The sequence below is a fragment of the Neoarius graeffei genome, chromosome 8, assembly GCF_027579695.1.
Source record: "Neoarius graeffei isolate fNeoGra1 chromosome 8, fNeoGra1.pri, whole genome shotgun sequence".
NCBI lineage: Eukaryota > Metazoa > Chordata > Actinopteri > Siluriformes > Ariidae > Neoarius > Neoarius graeffei.
In genome coordinates, this window is record NC_083576.1 from 28,795,702 (window position 1) to 28,820,759 (window position 25,058).

The 25,058-nt window shown below is 44.7% G+C and overlaps 1 protein-coding gene across 3 annotated transcripts in view; it reads right to left on the reverse strand.

Moving 5' to 3' along the window:
- Nucleotides 1–25,058, reverse strand: part of cenpi (centromere protein I) — an 84,902-nt gene that overhangs the window by 18,439 nt on the left and 41,405 nt on the right. For all 3 annotated transcript variants that reach the window (XM_060927521.1, XM_060927524.1, XM_060927522.1), the window contains exons 10-12: nucleotides 6,533–6,653; nucleotides 6,313–6,407; nucleotides 2,512–2,629 (exon numbers count right to left, since the gene is read on the reverse strand). In XM_060927521.1, the coding sequence (XP_060783504.1) occupies nucleotides 2,512–2,629; nucleotides 6,313–6,407; nucleotides 6,533–6,653 (334 nt within the window). The remainder of the gene's footprint in view (nucleotides 1–2,511; nucleotides 2,630–6,312; nucleotides 6,408–6,532; nucleotides 6,654–25,058) is intronic.

The following is a 25,058-nucleotide window of genomic DNA, read 5'->3' on the forward strand; positions in this document are numbered from 1 at the left end:
GTCCACCGTATTTCCATAATGAAATATGCTCTTACCTGAATTGAGACGAGCTGCTCCGTACCTATCCGAGCTTTGCGCGACCTCCCAGTTAGTCAGACGCAGTCAGACGCGCTGTCACTCCTGTTAGCAATGTAGCTAGGCTCAGCATGGCCAACGGTATTTTTTGGGGCTGTAGTTAGATGCAACCAAACTCTTCCGCGTTTTTCCTGTTTACATAGGTTTATATGACCAGTGATATGAAACAAGTTCAGTTAAAAAAATTGAAACGTAGCGATTTTCTATGCTATGGAAAGTCCGCACTATAATGACAGGCGTACTAACACCTTCTGCGCGTTTCGGCAGCACACTGATATGCGCAATGCGCTGCCGAAGCGTGCAGAAGGTGTTAGTACGCCTGTCATAGTGCGGACTTTCCATAGCATAGAAAATTGCTACGTTTCAATTTTTTTTAACTGAACTTGTTTCATATCACTGGTCATATAAACCTATGTAAACAGGAAAAACGCGGAAGTCTGACTGACTGGGAGGTCGCGCAAAGCTCGGATAGGTACGGAGCAGCTCGTCTCAATTCAGGTAAGAGCATATTTCATTATGGAAATACGGTGGACTGTTCCTTTAAAGCCAAGGAATCAGCAGTTTGCTTGAACAGTTTCCCCCACCTTTTTGCCAGCTGAGTGCAGTGAGAATGCAGACAGAAGGAAACTTTAGTCATATTTACAGTCAGGTCCATAAATATTTGGAAAGTGACAACTGTTTTTTCCTCTGTACTCCAACAAAATGGATTCAGAATGAAGCCATCAATGTGTGATTAAAAAAATATATAGAATTCTTTAATTCATGGAGTTTAACAAAAATTGTACTAACCATTTTGGAATTACAGCCACTTTTTTTTTTAATATATAAACACAGTCCCTCCATTTTCACAGGCTCAGAAGTAATTGGACAAAGTAAATTATAACTAGAACTGTGTGTAAACTCCCTATAGAATACCCCCCGCTTACGAGCCTGTCATCATACATTGTCATATGTATGGGAAGTTGTTGAATTATCTCCCCTTTGAAACATCAGACAGGGATTATTTTCCTTCATGCACATGTTCAGGTGGTATACTGCAACTGTGTAAAGTTTCATCAAAATCCAAACCATCTAGGAGGAGCTGCGCTTACAAGACACATGGACAGATGGATGGACAAGGTAAGTTTATTTTTATAGCACTTTTAGAGTGAGGTGATTCCTATCCCCCCCAAAAAAAAACTCTTTGTGGGGGGTATAATCATTTTTAATGCTTGGAAGCAAATTCTTTGCAGTCAATTACCACCTGAAGTCTAGAACACGTCACCAAATTGAGTTTCCTCTCTTGTGATGCATTGCCAGGCCTTTACTGCAGCCTTCTTTAGTTGTGTGTGGGTCTTTCTGCCTTCAGTTTTGTCTTCAGCAAGTGAAAACGTGCTCAGTTGGGTTGACTGACCCAGTCTTCTTTAGAACATTACAGTTCTATGCTTTAAGAAGCTCTTAGGTTGCTTTTGCAGTTGTATTTTGGGTCATTATTCACGTGTACTGTGAAAAATACTGTCCAATACGTTTTGCAGCATTTGACTGGATCTAAGCAGAAAGTATAGTTTAATACACTCCAGAATTCATCCTTCTTTCAGCAGTCACAAACCAACCAACCAACCAACCAACCAATTTCCATTAGCAGCCATGCATACCCATGTCCACCATGTTCGACAGATGATGTAGTATGCTTTAGATAACGAGCTCTTTCTTTCCTTCTCCATACTCTTCCCTTCCCATCATTCTGGGACAAGTTAATCTTGGTCCAAAGTCCTCTGTCCAAAGAATCTTATTCCAGAACTGGGCAGGATTTCTAGCAAAATTGAATCTGGCCTCTGTTCAAGTGTTACCAGTGGTTTGCACCTTGAGGTAAACCCTTTGTATTTACATTCATGAAGGCATTTCCTGATTGCAGACTTTGACAATGATGCACTTCCTCATCCAGTGTTCTTGACTTGGCTATGTTGTGAAAGGGTTTTTCTTCACCAAGGAAAGAATTCTACAAACATACATTCACTTGAATGGTCTTTCAGGCCTTTTGGTATTGAAGAGTCTGTTCTTGCTCTCATAGGTCCATTTTGTTTGTTTCAGCCTAATGATTGCTTCCTTCACTTGCACTGATGCCTCTTTGGACAGCATATTGAGTGTTCCCATGAACAGTTACCAAATGCACATTTAACCTAGACCTCTTATCTCCTTACTTCGTCAAGATATAATGAGGAAATGGGCCATAACCGGCTATGAAACTGCTCATCAATTGCCCAATTACTTCTGAACCTGTGAAAAAAAGTCAAACCTTTTAAAATTCAGGTTTGTAGGAACCACTACAGGGGGTGCATTTTAAAAAGGTACATAATTATTTTAATCATCTAGTTAGAGTATGACCTGCAGTTGAAAGCTAAATATATACAATAAAAGCTGAGGGGAAAACACTGGGAAGAATAAAGTTGTACTTACAATGGCTAGACATCAGGGGGATATGACTGAGAAGATCCAAAATCTGGGAGCACAGAAGTGAGCCATCCCACACACTCAGGAACTTGTAGAGAAAACTCTCTGTGCTGAAGAAACCCTCCTGAAAAACACAATGTAATACAAGTTTAAACACAAGCCTTGGGGAGATTTAGCAACCATGACCGAGAAGACAAGGGTTTGTGCTGTGATCTATAAACATCAAACAATTGACCCAAGAACACCACATTTGACTTGTAACACTAAAAAGGACAAACCTCCACAAAAGGTGGAGGCCCTGGTGTACGCAGGGGTGATAGCGTTCCGGCGCCGCGCCGGATTTCCGGCGTACCGTGGCTGGGGGGAAAAAAAAAATCTAGTTCGCCCATTGTCCTGCGTCATTCTGAGATGCGCAGATAGACAGTAAAGGGAATTCGCATGATATGGAACTAGTGGGAAAAAAGTGCCATCACGGCACGAATTAGACCCTCCGACCCTCGGAGGGTCTAATTCGTGCCTTGACGGCACTTTTTTCCCCACTAGTTCCATATCATGCGAATTCCCTTTACTGTCTATCTGCGCATCTCAGAATGACACAGGACAATGGGCGAACTAGATTTTTTTTTTTCCCCAGCCACGGTACACCGGAAATGCGGCGCCGGAACGCTATCGCCCCTGCGTACTGATCCCCAACTGACAAAACTGGCTTTTGGGACATGGAATGTCACCTCTCTGGTGGGGAAGAAGCCCAAGTTTGTGCGTGAGGTTGAGCGGTACCGACTAGATATAGTTGGGCTCACCACATAGCTTGGGATCTGGAACCAATTTCCTGGAGAGGGGTTGGACTCTTCCATGCTGGAGTTGCCAAGGGTGAGCGGTGCCAGGCAGGGGTAGGGCTATTGGTAGCCCCCTAGTTCAGCGTGCCAACATCGGAGTTCTCCCCAGTAAACGAGAGGGTCATTTCCCTGCGCCTTCGGGTCGGGGAACGATCCTGGACTGTCATTTGCGCTTATGTGCCAAATGGTAGGTCAGACTACCCAGCCTTCTTGGAGTCCTTGAGTGGGGTACTAGACAGTGCATCACGAGGGGACTCCACTGTTTTACTGGGGGACTTCAATGCTCACGTGGACAATGACAGTAAGACTTGGAGGGGTGCAATTGGGAAGAACAGCCTGCCCCATCTGAACCCAAGCGGTGTTCTGTTGCTAGACTTCTGTGCCATGCACGGTTTGGCTATAACGAACACCATGTTCGAGCACAAGGGTGTCCATAAGTGCACGTGGCACAAGGACACCCTAGGCCATAGATCGACTTTGTAGTCATTTCATCTGATCTGCGACCGTATGTCTTGGACACTCAGGTAAAGAAAGGAGCAGAGCTGTCAACTGATCACCACCTGGTGGCGAGCTGGATCAGATGGTGGGAGAGGAGGCTGGACAAACCTGGCAGGCCCAAATATGTAGTGAGGGTATGCTGGGAATGTCTGGCGGAGGCTCCCGTCCGTCGGCCCTTCAACTGCCACCTCCGGCAGAGCTTCAACTGTATATCAGAGGAGAATGGGGACATTGAGGACCACAGGGACCATGTTCCGTACCTCTATTGCTGAGGCAGCCGTGCGGAGCTGCAAGGTTGGTGTCGGTCATGGCAGTAATCCCCAAACCCGGTGGTGGACACCTGTGATGAGGGTAGCAGTCAAGCTGAAAGAGGCTTGGTTAGCCTATGGGTCTTCAGAGACAGCTGACAGGTACCGACAGGCCAAGCAGAATGCAGCTCTGGCAGTCGCTGAAGCAAAAACTCCAGTGTGGGTGAGGCCATGGAAAGCGACTTTCAGTCAGCCTTGAGGGGATTCTGGCAAACCGCCTGGCAGTTCAGGAAGGGGAAGCAGTGCTCGGTCCCTACTGTTAACAATGGGGATGGAGCACTGCTGCGGTTGGCATCGTCCGGCAGTGGAAGGAATACTTCGAGGATCTCCTCAATCCCACCTTTGTGTCGTCCGAGGAGGACAGAGAGTATGAGGGTGCTTGGGAGTACTCGCCCATCACAGGGGCTGAGGTTGCTGAGGTGGTTAAAAAGCTCCTCGGTGGTCGGGCTCCGGGGATGGATGAGATTCATCCTGAGTTCCTGAAGGTGCTGGATGTTGTTGGGCTGTCTTGGCTGACACGCCTCTTCAACATTGCATGGACAGGGACAGTACCTCTGGAATTGGCAGACTGGGGTGGTGGTCCCCTTTTTTAAAAAAAAAAAAAAAAAAGGGGGAATGGAGAGTGTGTTCCAACTACAGGGGGATCACACTTCTCAGCCTCCCCGGGAAAGCCTATGCTGGGGTGCTGGAGAAGAAGAGAGTCCGGTCAATAGTTGAACCTCGGATTCAGAAAGAACAATGCAGTTTTTGCCTTGGTCGTGGAACAGTGGACCAGCTCTTTACCCTGGGGGGGTGCTTCGGGCCATTCGGACCCTGTATGACCGGAGCAGGAGTTTGGTTCGCATTGCTGTAAGTCAGACTCATTCCCAGTGCATGTGGGAGTCTGCCAGGGGCACCCTTTGTCACTGGTTCTGTTCATAACTTTTATGGACAGAATTTCTAGGTGCAGTCAAGGGGTGGAGGGTGTCCGGTTTGGTGGCATCAGGATTGCGTCTCTACTTTTTGCGGATGATGTGATCCTGTTGGCTCCATCAATCTGTGACCTACAACATGTGCTGGGATAGTTTGCAGCAGAGTGTGAAGCGGCTGGGATGAGGATCAGCACCTCCACGTCCAGAAATGGGTGGAGTGCCTACTTTGGGTTGCTACCTCAAGTGGAGGAGTTTAAGTATCTCAGGGTCTTGTTCACAAGTGAGGGTAGGGGGGAGCGGGAGTTGGACAGATGGATCGGGGCAGCGTCAGCAGTGATAAGGACGCTAAACCGGTCTATTGTGGTAAAGAGAGAGCTGAGCCAAAAGGCAAAGCTCTCAATTTACTGGTCCATCTATGTTCCCACTCTCACCTATGGTCACGAGCTATGGGTAGTGACTGAAAGAATGAGATCGCAGATACAAGCAGTAGAAATTAGTTTACTCTGCAGGGTGGCTGGGCTCTCCCTTAGAGACAGGGTGAGAAGCTTGGTCATTTGGGAGAGACTCTGTGTAGAACCGCTGCTCTTACACACTGAAAGGAGTCAATTGAGGTGGTTCAGGCACCTTGTTAGGATGCCCCCTGGATGCCTCCTAGGGGAGGTTCTCTGGGCAGACCCCACCAGGAAGACACCCCAGACACGTTGGAGAGATTACATCTCTCAGCTGGCCTGGGAACACCTCAGTATTCCCCCAGAAGAGCTGGTGGAGGAGGCTGGGGAAAAGGAAGTCTGGGCTGCTCTGCTTAGGCTGCTACCCCCGCGACCCGGATAAGCGGCAGAAAATGGATGGATGGACTAAAAAGAATAAATTTATGAATTTAAAAATTATATCCAGATTTCTGTAAAGCTGTTTTGTGATAATGTCCAATGTTAAAAGTGCTATATAAATAAAATGAACTGAAGGCCGTGCCCAAGCTTCAATGACAAACCAAAAACATGGCTGGGCTATCCAATGGCTTTTATCAACACACTAAAAATTAACATTTCTTACAACAAACCTGAATGCCACTGGGACAATGACTAGCCTTGGTTTTATTATACAGTAATTATTGTGCCCTCTTCAGAATAACCACCTAACAATCGTTGATGGAAATCCACTGTCGTTTTATAAATTTGCAAAATATGTTGTGAGAAACATTAATTTTTATTTTAAGAACATGCATTTACCAGGAATGTCCATCCTATGTAGGCTTACCTGGAGAAACTGTTGTGAGGAGAGGATAGTACTCAGGAATGCAGAAGCCTCAGAAAGGCTGTTTGAGCCCCCATCTTCAGGACATAGCAGAAACTCTATTTCATACACAGAGAAAGCACATTACTGAATCCAGCTTATTTCAGGGTAAAGAGCCTGCTGAAAAGGAACAAAAGTACTTCATTGGTATTATGCTCAAGGCTAAATGTTTGGGTATTTTTACCCTCTTGAAGGGAGTGCCCAAGCCAGAAGTTAAGGCGCAGGAATGCAGACTTATCCTGTACACAGTCCAGGTAGTGCAGGGCTAAAGAGGATCCAAGCAAAGAGCCCATTTGGGCTGGTAGCTGAAACAGAAGAAATGCTCCAAGGTCAAAGAAAACAAATTTCACATATTGCCATGAGTCATGTGCTAGTATTTAGCTTATGTGTTGAAGTTATGCCATGCACCCAACCCTTTCACAATACGATGGCAAGAAAAATTCTCTTTGGATACATTTAATGTAAATTAACTCTTTGGAATTAACTGCATTTATGTCCACATTTATCTTAAAATATGGTATGATCTAAGTTACAATAATGAAAAACAAGCCGTTTTAACTAATAAGACAGTTACAATCTTTCGTATTACATTACAGACATTTAGCAAATATCCAGAGCAATATACAACAGGACCCTGACATACCCACAACAGGTGGTAGCCCAGGGAGCTGGGGGCTAGGTGCCTTGCTCAAAGGCACTTCAACCATTCCTGCTGGTCCAGGGATTCAAACCGGCAACCATTTGGTCCCAAAGCTGTTTAATATTCTCCAACTTTTAGGACATGACTTCCCCCATGTCCATGTTGAACACACCCATTAAACATTCACAGGGCTAGTGAAAAAAGTGAACTCTTGGATTTAATAACTGGTCGAACCTCCTTTGGCAGCAAGAACCTCAAACAAGTGCTTCTGGTAGCTGCGGATCAGACTTGCACAACATTCAGGAGGAATTTTGGATCCTTCTTTACAGAACTGCTTGATTAGGCCATGTTCTTAGGATGTCTGGTGTGAACAGCTTTCTATTGGGTTAAGGTCTGGGCTCCGACTTAGCAAAACCACAAAGCAGGCTTTCCTTTTTTAAGCCATTCTGACAGATTTACTTCAGTGTTTAGTGTTATTGTCCTGCTGCATCAGCCAACTTCTACTGGGCTTCAGCTGGCAGTCAGTCACCCTGACAGTTTCCTGTAGGATACTTTGATAAACTTAGGAATTCATTTTCCCCTCAATGATGACAAGCAGTCCAGGCCCAGAGGCAGCAAAACATCCCCAAATCATGATGCTTCCTGCACTGTCCTTCACCAATGGGAGATGTTTTCACATGCCCTTTTTACCCCAAATGTAGTGCTGCATGTTCTTCCCAAATAATTTAACCTTTGCTTCATCAGACCAAAAAACATTTTCCCAATAGCGTTGTGGAGTGGCAAGCTGCTCTTTGTCAAACTTCAGGCAGATAGCAATGTGTTTTTATTTATTTAATTAGTTTTAGAAAACAGGTTTCCACCATGGCATCCTGCCATGAACACCCTGCCTGGTCAAATGGTTTTTGTATGGTAGACTCATGAACAGAGACAGACCGTTCCAATGATTCCTTCAAGCCTTTAGCTGCTACTCTAGGGCTCTTCTTTACCTCACTGAGGATTCGGTGTTATGTCTTTGCCATAATCTTGGCTGGGTGCCCACTTCTAGGGAGACTACCCACACTACTAAATCATCTCATTTGACTAACTGTGGGCTGAAGAATATCTAAGCTCACTGAGATTGCTTTGTAACCCTTTCCAGCTTTATGCAAAATCAACAATTCTTGATCTTGGGTCTTCTGAGATCGATCGATCTCTCTCTCTCTCAGCATGGTTCATATCCGCAGATGCTTCTTCCCAATAGCAAACTCAATGTTTGAGTGTCAAAGTAGCCCCAACCCACATCTCCATAAATCACTTTATTAACTGGCTGTTAATCTATAAATCATCTTTTCTGTCTGTTCAAGCTGGTAACATGTACAAATCACACTCCAAGTGGGATGATAACTGGGAGATCAATAAATGCACTTTTCTGTTTAGTGAGAAACTGGGAGAGATCAGTGACAAGACTGGCAGCACAATTACAGGGCTCAACATTAACTTTTCAACCCACTTGCCCTGGGGAGCAAGTGGGGGTTAATTTCCACTTGCCCCCTATTTAAGGAACAGTTGTGAATTGCAACATAAAATGATCACATTTACCTCTGCCTGGGGGACAAGCAATCTTTGTTCACACACTGAAGCCAAGCGGAAATGTTTGGCATCTGTTGATGTCTGAAGAAAACTATAGTTAAAAAAGCTTTACTATTGGATTACTTGGATAATCTTAGTCAAAGAAGCAAAGGATAGATATATGCGGAAATTAGAGTTTATTAGCAGTTATGATTTGTACAAAATTCTTCTCAACGACTGGAGTGACTGTGCAGATTTGTGGCCTAGCAATTAGCGACATGTTGAAATACACCTTCCCCCCCCAAAGAATCCCGACACAGGAAGGAAAAATAAATGAATAAATAAAAAATAAAATAAAACCCTACAAAAGCAAGAAAACCTTTTGTCTAAAGACTTTTTCCTGACATCAGCTTTTGGGGACAGAGTGCTGCAAAAGCCAAAGTATTTATTCTCAAAGGACTCCAACCTGAACTATAGTATTCTTTAAATATCTTGTTTTTAATTACCACAAGTCATTAATTTAATTTTTTCATTCCTACTTTATGAACAAAAATACTTTTTATATTACTACACATGGGTCATCCAAGCGTGATTTAAAATTAAATGTCTTAATACTATAATAATAATTTGTTTCAAGTAATTACTTTAGTAGTGAATGGGGCCAGTTATTTATTAACTATGTCGTTAGCTAAGCCAACTACAACAAAATTAGCTAACTAAAGTAGAATATGTCAACAGCTCGGTAGCTAATAGTAATTACTTGTAACTTTCTGACAAGTAATCTACTCACTCTCAAGGTAACCTAAACAATCAATTTTTTTCTAAGGTAATGTTAGAACAATTGAAAAACATTACTTACATGTATTAGATGGGCAAAGGGCGCTGTGCTGAGCTGTGAAATATCTGACAAGCATAATTCACAGTTCCCACCAAACGCTGGAGTAAATGCATGCGGGTCGGTTCTGACCCATGTGTGTAAACTTGATGTAGAATTACAAAAGCTGTGCTTGTTCATAACTTAAGAAAGGAAAAGTAAAAATGATGATTTGTGCTAAACAAAAACAAGATATTTACTGCATATTTGGAAACGTAAATGACAAAATGAATTTATTTCAAAAGTATATCATAGAAACACTCAGCCGTACATGAAATAACCTGGAAAATGAATGCAGGTCGTTTCTGACCCATGTTGTGCATTCGAAGGGTAGTGATACAAAAAGGGTTTTTATTCAAAAAGTAAGAAAGGAAAAAATAAAATAAGGATGTATGATGATCAAAAACAAGTTAATTGAGGAATACCTTGAATACTGAATGATGGAATTAATTTATTGCAAAGATATAGAAGATAAAAACTCAGCCGGGTCACTTTTGACCCATGTTTTGCGTCAAAGGGTTAAACTGATGCTAAATTTGTTTTGTTGTTAATTCAAATCATGAGCATTTTGAATTATTTCAAAAAGAGGGACCGAAATTCACCTCAGGATGAAGAGGTAGTGACTGAGGTAGGCCTAACATCAACTGCTTGCTGTCTGTCAGGATGTCAAATTGGTATAACACTCCTAGCAAGTGAGTGCGATGAATGGGGGCAGATATACCCATTACTCAGCCACTTAACAGCGATTGCCCTTGTTGTGCCAGTGTCAAGCGTGAATTGTGAAAGAGACTTTTCCACAATGAACAGGGTAAGGACATCTGCAGGCAAACCAGTGATGTGAATTTCAATTTACATTTACCCAATGTTTTTATGCTCAAATCCCACCCAAGTTCAATCTCACTTTCACTTAATTAAATATTTCAGAGTGAGCTCTACAATCACATGACTCATTGTAGTAACAAGTTGTCATTTTAGGTCAAAACAGACCTTCGTAACAGACTGCAGAGTACCTGGCCGCCCAATTGAGGACTTCCATTAACGGACCAGAAGATATAAATTATGAAAGGGCACTCGAACTCTCTCAAAGCCAAGAAAAATCAAATGCACAAGTGCAGGGTGTGGTCTTTGTAAATAGGGCAGGCATTTGTCAGGGTCACTTTTGACATACAGCAGAGCTAGAAGTCCCTGTTTTGTAGGACTTTTTGTAGGAGTTCAGGGTGTGAAGTTTTGTAGGAGTTCAGGGTGTGAAGTTTTGTAGGATTTTTGGTTTGGTTGCTATCTGTAATATGTTGTTCTTGTAGGACTGCCCTCTGTAGCAACATGCTAAAATAAAATACAAGGTGCATAACCAATACCAACGAATTTGTTCTTTGTTAGTCTTAATTTAGTAGTATTAGTAGGCTAAACAACCCCCACGCACCCCTGCAATTCAACCGGACACGCGCGCCACGCGCTAAACAACCCCCGCGCACCCCTGCAATTCAACTGGACACGCACGACACACACGCCCCCCCCCCCCCCATGGGCTGCCCCCATAGTCTCCAAAATTTGTGGGAAACACTGCCACACTGAGGACATAGAGGGGCTGACACACTGTCTGACAGATTACCTCAACTTCTGTGCAGACGTGGTCTCCTAAGACTATACGGTGTTACCTGAATAACAAGCCATGGGTAACACAGGAAGTCAAAGCTGTCACCAACAGGAAGAAAGCCGCCCTCAGGAGCAGGGATAGGGAGGCGATGAAAGCAGCACAGCAGGAGGTGAAACGCTGCGTGAGGGAAGCTAAGGACAGCTACAGGAGAAAGGTGGAGCAGAAGCTGAAGGAGAACAGCATGAGGGAAGTCTGGGAAGGTGTGAAAACCATCACAGGCCACAATACAAAGACCAGAGTCGTTGAGGGAACAGTGGAGAGGGCAAACGAGTTGAATGACTTCTTCAAATCGGTTCAACCAGCCCACATCCCCTCCCACCCTCTCCCTCACTGCAGTCATCTCTCCTTCTTCCCTCAACACACCTCACCGCTGTCATCACAGCAGCCCCCTCCTCCCCCACCTTAACACAGACTCCTCTATGCATTACTGCAGACCAGGTCAGAGGTCAACTGAGGAAGCTTCACCCCAGAAAAGCAGCAGGCCCAGACAAGGTGTGTCCACGACTACCGAAGACCTGCACTGCTGAACTGGATGAACCACTCCAATGCATCTTCAACCTCAGCCTGCAGCTGGGGAGAGTGCCAACCCTCTGGAAGACATCATGTATCGTTCCAGTTCCCAGAAAGAATCAGCCCAGCGAGCTGAACGACTTCCGACCGGTGGCACTCACTTCACATCTGATGAAGACGTTGCGGCTCTTCCTCAGCCTCCTCAGACCCCAGGTACAACGTGCCCAGGACTGTCTGCAGTTTGCGTACCGGGCAGGTGTTGGTGTGGAAGACGCCATCCTTTACCTGCTACACCGAGCCCACTCGCACCTGGATAAGGGAAATGGCACAGTGAGGATCCTCTTCTTGGACTTCGAGTGCCTTCAACACCATCCAGCCCCTATTGCTTCAGGACAAACTGAACAGGATGCGAGTGGACCCCTGCCTGGTCACCTGGATCTCCAGCTACCTCACTGACAGGCTGCAGTACATCAGGCTGAAGGACATCACGTCTGGCACTGTGATTAGCAGCACCAGAGCACCCCAGGGCACAGTGCTGGCCCCTCTTCTCTTCACCCTGTACACCACGGACTTCTGCTACAACTCGGAGCTGTGGCACATTTAGAAGTTTGCCAACGACACAGCCATTGTTGGGTGTATCAGTGACAACAGAGAGGAGGAGTATAGGAGCCTGGTGAGGGACTTTGCTGTGTGGTGCAACAGGAACCATCTGCAGCTCAACACCTCGAAGACCAAGGAGCTGGTCATTGACTTTGGGAGGTCCAGACCAAGGTCACGACCAGTTCTAAACGAGGGAGTCAAGGTGGAGGCTGTGGATTCCTATAAGTACCTTGGGCTGTGGCTGGACAGCAAGCTGGACTGGACTTGCAACACCAAACACTTGTACAGGAAGGGACAGAGCAGGCTGTACTTCCTTAGGAAGCTGCGGTCCTTTAACATCTGCAGGAAACTCCTGTGGATGTTTTATCAGTCTGTGGTCGCCAGTGTCCTGTTTTACACTGTGGTGTGTTGGGGGGGGCAGCACATCCAAGAAGGGCACATCCAGGCTGGCCAAACTGATCAGGCGGGCCAGCTCTGTGGTCGGCATGAAGCTGGACTCTCTGGTGACACTGGCAGAGAAGAGGTCGATGGACAAACCATTGAACATCATGGATGATGCCAGTCACCCTCTGCACACCATCATCAGCAAACAGAGGAGTCTGTTCAGTGACAGAATGCTCCTTCCCAAGTGCAGGATGAACAGACTCAAAAACTCCTTTGTCTCTCATGCTATCAGACTGTACAACTCCTCTCTGGGGAGGAGGAGGGGTAACAGGAGGACAGAGGATGGGAAGGAGCAGTAGCCTCGCCTAACAATAAGCAATACCAGACAATGTGCAATATAACGTGCAATATCTCTCCTGCCGCCGCCCCCTTTTTTTTCCTCCTCCCCCTTCCTCTCTTCCCCATATCTTATTCTTTTTATATTTATATATGTAAATACTTAATTTATTTTAATTTTTCTAGAAGTTCTCTCTTTTCTCTGTTTATCTGTAATGATGCTGCTGGAATCTTAATTTCCCTGAGAGAACCCTCCCAAAGGGATCAATAAAGTTTTATCTAATCTAAGAGTGATCCTGATGATCTCGCTTTTTCCAGATCTTTGTGAGACTTTCTTTGCATGTGAAGTTCAACATCTCGAAAGCCTTGATGTTTACATCTGATACTCCTGTTGCAAACAGTGCATCAGAAATAGCGCTTGCTCGTTGAATCAGCGATAATGCATGGACAGATTTTGGTCAAGTTGGAATTAAACTTCGTATCATATTTAGCTGCACCTTGATACTTGCAGGGGAATTTTTTTTTTTTAGAACTTGGACGGCCCTCTGATCCAGAATCGCTGTCACTCATTTTTGCCAAGTGCGTCTTTCTCGCCGGCAATGTGGAAACGATTAAGACAAATAGCCCATAGTCAGCTGGGATAGGCTCCAGCTTGCCTGCTACCCTGCACAGGATAAGCGGTTACGGATAATGGATGGATGGATGGTCAGGAACAACCAAGGCATAGGTCTGCTATGACCTAGAAGCTGCTAGAACACCAGTGTCGCTGTCTATAGTCAAGCATGTTTTACAACACCATGGACTGCCATCCAAGAAAGAAGACCCTGCTCCAAAGTTGCCCAATTTAAGCTTGAATAAATTCTGCAGATGACTACATGGACCAAAAAAAAAAAAAAGCCTTCTGGGGGAAATTCTTGTGGTCAGATCAAACAGGTTGAGTTGTTTGGCCACAATGACCAGAGGAGTAAAGGTGAAGCATTCAACTCCAAGAACACTGTACCAACTATTAAGCAACTTAAGCATGTTTGAACAAAGTGGATGGAATAATAAACCTCAGAATTATTCAGTATAACCTCAAGCCATCAGCTAAACGGTTTAAACCTGGACACATTTGAATGTTCCAACAGGACAATGGCCCCAAACACATCAAAGCTGGTTTGTGGAATGGATAAAGCAGGTCTACATTAAGCTTTTAATGTTAGGCTAGGGCATTAGGCTAGGGCAAGATGGCGGCGCATACGGACGCAGCGGCCCCTCTCTCTCCGCTTTTAGTGTCTAAAAGTGCGTGTTCTAATGCATGTCTCTGTGCTTTATGTCTACGTACATGTGCGAGTAGCGTACTGACAATGTCGGTCACAAGATATTGTAGTCACTGCCTTCTAGCTATAGGAAATATGATCAAACATCTCGTCTTGGACCAGGAAGTCATTGAGGAACTTCGAGGCCTGGGTCTTCTCCGCCGGGCTACTACATCTCGCCTGCTGTGTCTCACCCAGAGAGGAGGCGCTGGAAGTGGTCTGAGAGGAAACAGAAGTGTGGCAAGCGCGGCGGTATCCAGGCTAAGCTAGCCACTAGCCTGCACAGACCCGCAATACCATCCCTCATTCTGGCCAATGTACGCTCATTAGACAACAAAATGGATCACATAGAACTCTGTGCTACATGATGTGAGGGATTGCTGTTTTTTCATCTTTACAGAATCCTGGCTGAATAACATCCCAGACTCTGCTATCCAGCTAGCTTGGCTAACATGCTACTGTGCTTCTACTTTATAGAAGGAGGCAAGACTCGCGGCAGGGGAGTGTGTTTTTACATCAGCGATGCTTGGTGCCGAAACGCTACTGTTGTGCACAAACACTGTTCTCCGCTGGCGGAGTTTATCATCAAGTGCCGACCCTTCTACCTACTGAGGGAGTTTACATCAATTCTGCTCGTTGCTGTTTACATTCCTCCCACCACTAAGACCAATGTTCGGAGCGAGGCACTCAATGAACTCTACCAGGCCATCAGTGAACAACAGACAGCGCAACCAGATGGATTCCTCATCACAGCAAAAGACTTCAATCGTGCAGATTTAAAGGTCTCCTTGCATCGTTTCTTCATTAACTGTATGGTGGTCTCTAGTATGAATGAATGCCCTGTGAGCCGGTTTTGGTGAAAAAAAAATGCTGTGGTTCTCCTGTTTCAGGCTGTTCTAGTTTGCTGGAGGAGTGGGTGGCAGGAGAACGACAGGATTTCAGCTCCTACTCATTAATATTCATGACATGTAAACGTGTTACCTCTGATTGGCTAACAGCACTGTGACGACATAGACATATAAACATAGACGCCGCATTGAGCTGGTGGCCCCGTTGCTGGGATACGTCAGTGTCTGCCATATTGGATGTGGCAAACCTTCCCCGTAAACCAATGCAAGTAAATGGACTGAACTTCATAAAGCCCCTTTCTACAATAATATTTAACTCGATGCCTTTTATTCACCCATTAAGAGACAAGTATATATTTGGGAAACAAACAGGCATCAAAACAACATATACAGCGGGGCAAAATAGTATTTAGTTAGTCACCAATTGTGCAAGTTCTCCCACTTAAAAAGATGAGAGAGGCCTGCAATTTTCATCATAGGTATACCTCGACTATGAGAGACAAAATGAGAAAAAAAAAATCCAGAAAATCACATTGTCTGATTTTTAAAGAATTTATTTGCAAATTATAGTGGAAAATAAGTATTTGGTCAATAACAAAAGTTCATCTCAATAGTTCGTTATATGCCCTTTGTTGGCAATGACAGAGGTCAAACTTTTTCTGTAAGTCTTCATAAGGTTTTCACACACTGCTGCTGGTATTTTGGCCCATTCCTCCATGCAGATCTCCTCTAGAGCAGTGATGTTTTGGGGCTGTCGCTGGGCAACACGGACTTCCAACTCCCTCCAAAGATTTTCTATGGGGTTGAGATCTGGAGACTGGCTAGGCCACTCCAGGACCTTGAAATGCTTCTTACGAAGCTACTCCTTCGTTGCCTGGGCGGTGTGTTTGGGATCATTGTCATACTGAAAGACCTAGCCACGTTTCATCTTCAATGCCCTTGCTGATGGAAGGAGGGTTTCACTCAAAATCTCACGATACATGGCCCCATTCATTCTTTCCTTTACACGGATCAGTCGTCCTGGTCCCTTTGCAGAAAAACAGCCCCAAAGCATGACGTTTCCACCCCTATGCTTCACAGTAGGTATGGTGTTCTTTGGATGCAACTCAGCATTCTTTCTCCTCAAAACACGACAAGTTGAGTTTTTACCAAAAAGTTCTATTTTGGTTTCATCCGACCATATGACATTCTCCCAATCCTCTTCTGGATCATCTAAATGCTCTCTAGCAAACTTCAGAAAGGCCTGGACATGTACTGGCTTAAGCAGGGGGACACGTCTGGCACTGCAGGATTTGAGTCCCTGGCGGCGTAGTGTGTTACTGATGGTAGCCTTTGTTACTTTGGTCCCAGCTCTCTGCAGGTCATTCACTAGGTCCCCCTGTGTGGTTCTGGGATTTTTGCTCACCGTTCTTGTGATCATTTTGACCCCACAGGGTGAGATCTTGCGTGGAGCCCCAGATCGAGGGAGATTATCAGTGGTCTTGTATGTCTTCCATTTTCTAATAATTGCTCCCACAGTTGATTTCTTCACACCAAGCTGCTTACCTACTGCAGATTCAGTCTTCCCAACCTGGTGCAGGTCTAGAATTTTGTTTCTGGTGTCCTTTGACAGCTCTTTGGTCTTGGCCATAGTGGAGTTTGGAGTGTGACTGTTTGAGGTTGTGGACAGGTGTCTTTTATACTGATAAGTTCAAACAGGTGCCATTAATACAGGTAACGAGTGGAGGACAGAGGAGCCTCTTAAAGAAGTTGTTACAGGTCTGTGAGAGCCAGAAATCTTGCTTGTTTGTAGGTGACCAAATACTTATTTTACCGAGGAATTTACCAATTAATTCATTAAAAATCCTACAATGTGATTTCCTGGATTCTTTCCCCCCATTCTGTCTCTCATAGTTGAAGTGTACCTATGATGAAAATTACAGGCCTCTCATCTTTTTAAGTGGGAAAACTTGCACAATTGGTGGCTGACTAAATACTTTTTTGCCCCACTGTATAACTTTTAATGTGATGGTTATAAATAGTGTGCGAAATACCCTGTACACTGCAAACTAGCAACAGATACGCGATAGATAGCTCAGGTAAGCTAATCAGTCAGCATACCGTAGCAAGCTACCAAAACCTGAGGCCACAATAACCAACCTACAAGACTGAATATGATAAATGATGGAAATTGTGGAAAAACTGGAAATAGTGAATGAAAATAAAAATTTACTGTTTTATATATTGAGTCACCACACAGACCTACTCTTGTTGAATAAAGTGAGCTGAATGACCACCAAACTGAGCTCGGCCAGGTTCTAACGTCATACCAAAACAAAATACATCACTGATTCCTTCACATTCAGAAAGGTTAAAAACATTCATCATACGTTCAAAAACGTTCATCATAGTGTGGCACTGCATTATCTAATTCTCACTGCTTATAACTATACATCTATCCGGTGGAGATGAGCTGGGAAACTGAAGACTGAAGGAACAGCTCCCTCTCTGATCCTGACTGTCTGACCTGTTCTGTCAAAATCCTCCGTTCTGAAGTGTTCACTGCAGAGCATGGATGACAGAGTAGCAGAAAACCCTTCCCGTCGCACAGCTGTCTCCCACTGCTTTTTCATGTCTTTATTTTTGGGAAACCTACATAGTATGTGAAAAGTTAGCTAAGCAACTAACAATCAGCGTAGTTACGAAGGAAATACTTCGTTGTTTGGAGACAGGTTTCACCGAGCGGCTATTATGCACAAGACTTCATATTAGCCACAAAGTCAGAAAAATCTGTTTGTAAAATTATGTTATAATGACCAAATACAAAGAAAAGTATTTTTGCAGTCTCACCTGTGAAAGGTAATCCCATGTGATCTCATTTGGATGGTAAACCTGTTGGTACAGTTAAACGCAGCACATGAATGAGGCATCTTTATTCTCGGCTACTGTCTAGATGCTATACCAAAGACGGTTGAAGAATCTCCACTTTGCCACATCCAATATGGCGGCGAGGATGACGTATGATTCTACGCAGAAGGCGGCGTCTATGTGTGACGATACCTCCAGTGAATCAGAGCAAGCAGACATGGGCGTCTTACTACGGCGAGAGAGAAGGAACAAACCACGAAGGGAAAAATACAGCACGCTGACGTCATTGAGGTGCAACGCAAGGAAATAAGAAAAACTCAACAAATGTTTGAGTTTTTTAACTGAACAAACAAACGAATAAAATGAACGATGACTTAAAAAAAAAGTGGGTGTCTTTGTAAAAACTGTTTTGATTGGCTATTATGGTCTCGACGTCGATGTTTTGACTAATAACAATGTAGATGACACGAATTTTACATCACATTCAACGAGATTTAAACGAGACTAAAGACAGCGACTTACAAATAATGTGTAAATATCGTTGGAGTTAAAAAAGTTTGAACAGCATGAAAGAACATACCCCAACCCCCCGAAATTAATTAAAAAAAAATTTCTCAACGGATTTGGCATAATATAAAAAGGTTGTTTTTTTACTCAGAAAAAGCGGAAAACTCTCATCCCTGCCTCACTTGTGACCATGTCATGCATGCTAACATGGAGAATATTAACATGCTATTTTGTAACAAAAACCTTCGAACAAAAAGTTCATGTTTTACTTACAGCTTGTGAGCTGGTGGTCGATTGTCTTGACGGCACAGATCCAGGGATTAAATGCAACCTCGAAGCAAAACCACTACTGAAGGCACCGAAATTTGAAAAGTCACTGTGGTTGAAATGATCAGAACACAGTACTAACGCTGCATTATACTTCGCTGGTGGTGTTCCAAAGATAAATTCCAACCATTTATTCTTCACCTCTTCTATCTTGGGCAAGAAATGCAACATTGATGTCTTACTGCCACAAATAACACAGGCACGTACTTTGTCAGACGTTTTCAACTTGCTGTTAGGTCCTCTTCATTAGCTACTGACGAGATGGGCTCTGCTCAGTGTTGCTAGATACTGCTGACGTTTTCCAGCCCAAAATATGTTGAAATCTGCCAAAATGCACTTAAAATCACCCAATCTGGCAACACTGGCTCTGCTATCTCTCCTCGCGCTTAAATCTGAACTTCCTTCCTGTGGGCCGTCGCAAGCCAAGGTGGGCGAGGCCATGAATACTATTTTACGAAGTGATGCAAGATCGTATGGCTTTTTCAGAACCGCTCATTTTTCCGACTATTTTCTTTCATATGCTAATACAGGGAATGGGGGTAGAATTATATTTTCACATGCAGCATGCATATGCAACTCGGAGTGAACTATGGTATTTCAAAAGAAGCCAGTATTAAACGTTTTTGGTGGAAGGGCACTTTTAAAAGGTTTTACTGCCCAAATTACATCATGTGGACTTTCCAACAAGAGGTGACAACTTACTGGACATGGTGTACACAACTCACAAAGAAGCTGACAAGGCCTCCCCCCTCCCCCACCTGGGTCTCTCTGATCACATCATCATGCTGAGACCTGCATATAGAAAGCGTGCACGTGACGTCACGAGGTCATGTGATATTTGTTTATCTGCCATCTTGGACGGCATGGCCGCGCATAGAACTTAGACGAACCCGTTCTAATTATCAAGTGTGTGGGAGTAGATCTTTCGAGAATGGTTATATCTTGTTTAGCATTTGGTTGTAGGAAGCATCCTATATCAAAAAAATATAACTGGTTTTCACATGGACGTGTAATATTAATGTTCTTAATAAAATATGTATACAAATGCATAACTTGTTTATAAAGTTCTTCCTATCAGATTGTGTAAAGTACTGAAAAAGAACATGTATATTATTTTAGGCACATAGAGGTGCAAGAAAATATTTTAATTTGTTTGAATATAGAAGCTGGACATGTGTGTGACCCCTATACATTTATATCTGATATTGAATAATAATTCTGCACAGATAAAGATAGCGGTGATTTGTGATTTTTTTTTTCAGACAAAAACATATTTACAACCCTGTCATTATCTGGAACTGAGTTTAGATTTCGAACATTCTTACGATAAAATGTCCTGCATAGTCTCTTTATGATAAACGTCTTAATGCCACTTACCCGTGAGGTTATCAAGTAGACATTCTTCTTCGGAACCTTCCAGAGGTATTAGTTGGGATACCCATCCCGCAACAAAATATTTATAAGCTTCCAGGCTCTTGTAAGCTTTGAGGGCTTTGCCAGTGTAACACAAGTCACAAGAAAATTGTAAATGTCGTGGTAGGCCAGATCGGGCAAATCGCCGGCACCGCAGCTCCGAATTTCCCTGAACAAGGATTGCGGCAAGTTGTACGGATCTGCAATCCCCAACCTGGAAGACTTTTCCACGTAACGCTGCCTCACGTCACCTTCAAGATGCTGAACAAACTTAGACAAGTTATCGCGCGATGTAGATGGGGTATTTTCCGAATTTTCTTGGGGATTACTCCCTGGATCCATTACGCTTGCGCAAGGTAAACAATCGTGAAGCCATCCAATATGGCAGAGTAAACACGGACGGGTCACGTGACTGCACATCCTCTATAGACCCAGAGTGAGAGCCATCAGTCCAACACAAAAGGAGGTACGTGTGTGGTCAGAGGGGGCCTCCTATGCTTTGAAAGACTGTTTTAGCACTACACACTGGGACATTTTCAAAGAAGCAGCCACTTACAACGACCACATAGATTTAGAGGAATACACTGAGGCCGTCACGGCATACATCGCTAAATGCACTGATTATGTCGCTCACTGCAAAACCATCACTGTTCGTGCTAACCAGAAGCTTTGGCTGACAGGAGAGGTTCACAGGCTCCTGCGGGCTCAGGACGCAGCCTTTAGGGACAGTGACACTGCAGGTCTAACAACAGCCAGAGCCAACCTGTCCCACGGCATCAGGGAGGCAAAACGTCAGTACAGCAATAAAATATCTGGACACTTCAGCAACACCAGAGATACACAGTCTCTCCGGCGTGGCATTCAAACCCTCACAAACCCCCACCATGAACCTGTGAGAGCAACATCACATTGCTAAACTGCCTAAATGACTTCTTTGGACACTTTGAAACAAAACATACCAGCACAGAAGACCACAAAACATACCAGCACAGAAGACCACTCCTCCCCTGGATGAACAGGCCGTATGTCTGGCTCCAGGCAGCGTGGAGAGGACCCTCTCCAGGATCAACCCACATAAGGCAGCTGGACCAGACAGGTATGTACCTGGTCATGTTCTGAAGGACTGTGCCATGGAGCTCAGGGATGTCGACGCTGACATCTTTAACATCTCCCTGAACCAAGCTGTTGTCCCCACGTGCTTCAAAGCTACAACCATAACACTAGTGCCAAAGAAGCCCCTCCCATCTAGCTATGATTATCGGCCCATAGCACTGACTTCCATCATCATGAAGTGCTTTGAACAACTGGTCACGCAGAACATCAAGTTCATTCTCCCTCCCTCTCATGACCCGTTCCAGTTTGCATATAGGTCAAACAGGTCCGTAGAGGACGCCATCTCCGCTGCTCTCCACCCAGCCCTAACTCACCTGGACTCAAAGAACATCTGTGTGTGAATGCTGTTCTTGGATTACAGTTCAGCATTCAACACAATCATTCCCCAGCAGCTAATACAAAAACTGAGACATTTGGGACTCAACACCTATCTTTGTAACTGGGTGCTGGACTTTTTTACAGGGAGGCCACAGAACGTTTGGGTCGGCAGTCACACCTCCAGGACCATCATGCTGAGCACAGGGGCCCCACAAGGGTGTGTGCTCAGCCTGCTGCTCTTCACCCTGCTGACCCATGACTGTGTACCAATCTACAGCACCAACCACATCAAGTTTGCGGATGACACGACTGTGGTGGGCCTCATCACTAACGACAATGAAGCCAACTACAGGAATGAGGTGAGTGGAGTAAAGACGATCTCTTCCTGAACGTGGAGACTGCCAAGGAGATTGTAGTCGACTTCACGAGAGGTCACTCACAACATCCCCCTCTGACCATCGATGGTGCTGCAGTGGAGTGGGTGAGCAGCACCAAATTCCTCAGGGTGCACATCGCTGAGGACCTCTCTTGGTCCAACAACACCGCATCACTGACCAAGAAGGCTCAAACCCACCTCTACTTCCTCCACAAACTGAGTGGTGCACAAGCCCCCCATCATGTGCTCATTCTACAGGGGCACCGTTGAGTGTGTCCTCACTGGCTGCATCACTGCATGGTACGGAGGCTGCAGTGCCTCCTGCCGAAAGACTCTGCAACGCATAGTGAACATGGCCAGCAAGATCATTGGTACCCCTTACAGACATCCATCACTCCCGTCTCACCCGCAGTGCCATCAGCATCGCTGGTGACACCTCCCACCCTTCACACTCACTCTTCAGCCTCCTGCCCTCAGGGAAAAGGTACCAGTGCCTCTGGGCCTGCTCCACAAGACTGCTGAACAGCTTCATCCACCAGGCTGTCAGGATGCTGAACTCTGTCCACTACCTACCCCTGGTCTGTAACACATTCATTCACACAAACTCTCACTCGTTTGCACACCACAAACATTCGCATTACTGCTGTGTCTGCTGCTATTGCTCATTTGCATTACTGTTCATATACACCTCATAAGCTGCTCTTCTAAGCACCTTCTCTGTTAGATATTGTACTGTATTTGCACTACTGCTATTTTGTACGTTTGATTTTAGAGTGTATTTTTTTAATCTCTCTCTCATATATATATATATATATATATATATATATATATATATATACACACACATACATACACACACACACACTGTGTGTGTGTATATATATATATATACACATACACACACACATACACACTGTGTGTGTGTATATATATATATATATATATATATATATATATATATATATACACATACATACACACACACACATATACACACACACACAGTATATATGTATGTGTATATATATATATATATATATATATATATATATATATATATATATATATATATATATATATATATATATGTGTGTGTGTGTGTGTATATATATATATATATATATATATATATATATATATATATATATATATATATATATATATAAAAAGTGTGTGTGTATATAAAAAAAAAAAAAAAAATCTCCTTCTCACCCCCGGCGGGGGGGTGGTATCCATGTCATCCTCAAGCTCGGGTCCTCTACCAGAGGCCTGGGAGTTTGAGGGTTCTGCGCAGTATCTTCGATGTTCCTAGGACTGCGCTCTTCTGGACTGAGGCTTCAGATGTTGTTCCTGGGATTTGCTGGAGCCACTCTCCCAGTTTGGGGGTTACTGCCCCAAGTGCCCCCACTACCACGGGGACCACGCAACCCTTGACCTTCCACATCCGTTCCAGCTGCTCTTTCAACCCTTGATACTTCTCAAGTTTCTCATGTTCCTTCTTCCTGATGTTGGCGTCAGCTGGGATCGCCACATCTATCACCACCACCCTCTTCTGCTCTTTGTCCACCACCACTATGTCCGGTTGGTTAGCCAGGATCTGTTTGTCAGTCTGGAAGCTGAAGTCCCACAGAATCTTGGCCCTGTTGTTCTCAGCCACCTTCTGTGGTATGGCCCATTGGGACTTGGGTATTTCTATTCCATACTGGTTGCAGATGTTCCTGTATACTATCCCAGCCACTTGGTTGTGCCTCTCCATGTACGCTGATCCAGCTAGCATCTTACACCCTGCTACTATGTGCTGGACTGTTTCAGGGGCTTCTTTGCACAGTCTGCATCTTGGATCTGATCTACTCTGGTAGATCCTGGCCTCTATGGCTCTTGTGCTGCCATGATTAGTGCCTCTGTGCTGTCTGTCAGTCCTGCATTATCCAGCCACTGGTAGGATTTCTTGATATCAGCCACTTCCTCTATCTGACGGTGGTACATGCCATGTAGGGGTTTGTCTCTCCAGGTTGTCTGTTCCTCCTCCTCCTCTGCACTCTCTTCAGGGTTCTGCTGCCTGAGACATTCACTTAGCAGTTCATCCTTTGGGGCCATCTTCTGATGTATTCTCGGATTTTCGATGTTTCATCCTGGACCGTGGTCTTGACGCTCACTAGCCCTCGGCCTCCCTCTTTCCGCTTAGTGTATAGTCTCAGCGTGCTGGACTTGGGGTGGAACCCTCCATGCATGGTGAGGAGCTTTCTAGTCTTGATATCTGTGGCTTCTATCTCCTCCTTTGGCCAGTTTATGATACCAGCGGGGTATCTGATGACTGGTAGTGCGTACATGTTGATGGCTCGGACCTTGTTTTTACCATTCAGCTGACTTTTCAGGACCTGCCTTACTCTCTGGAGGTATTTGGCTGTGGTTGACTTCCTTGTGGCCTCTTCATGGTTTCCATTAGCCTGTGGGATGCCAAGGTACTTGTAGCTGTCTTGGATATCACCTATGTTGCCCTCTGGTAGGTCAATCCCTTCAGTCCGGATCATCTTGCCTCTCTTTGAGACCATCCGGCCACACTTGTCCAATCCGAATGACATCCCTATGTCATCGCTGTAGATCCGGGTGGTGTGGATCAGCAAGTCTATTTCTCGCTCGTTCCTGGCATACAGCTTGATGTCATCCATGTAGAGCAGGTGGCTGATTGTTGCCCCACTACGGAATCGGTACCCGTAGCCGCTCTTCGTGATGATCTGACTGAGGGGGTTCAGGCCTATGCAGAACAGCAGTGGTGATAGCGCATCTCCTTGGTATATGCCGCACTTGATGTTGACTTGGGCAATGGGTTTTGAGTTGGCCTCTAGGGTTGTCTTCCACATTTCCATTGAGTTCTGTATGAAGGTCCTTAGGTTCCTGTTGATCTTATACAGTTCCAGACATTCCAGTATCCATGTGTGTGGCATTGAGTCGTAGGCTTTCTTGTAGTCAATCCAGGCAGTGCACAGGTTGGTCTGTCTCTTCTTACAGTCTCGGGCGACTGTTCTATCGACCAGTAGCTGGTGCTTGGCTCCTCTGGTGTTACTGCCAATTCCTTTCTGTGCCTCGCTCATGTATTGAGCCACATGCTTACTCATT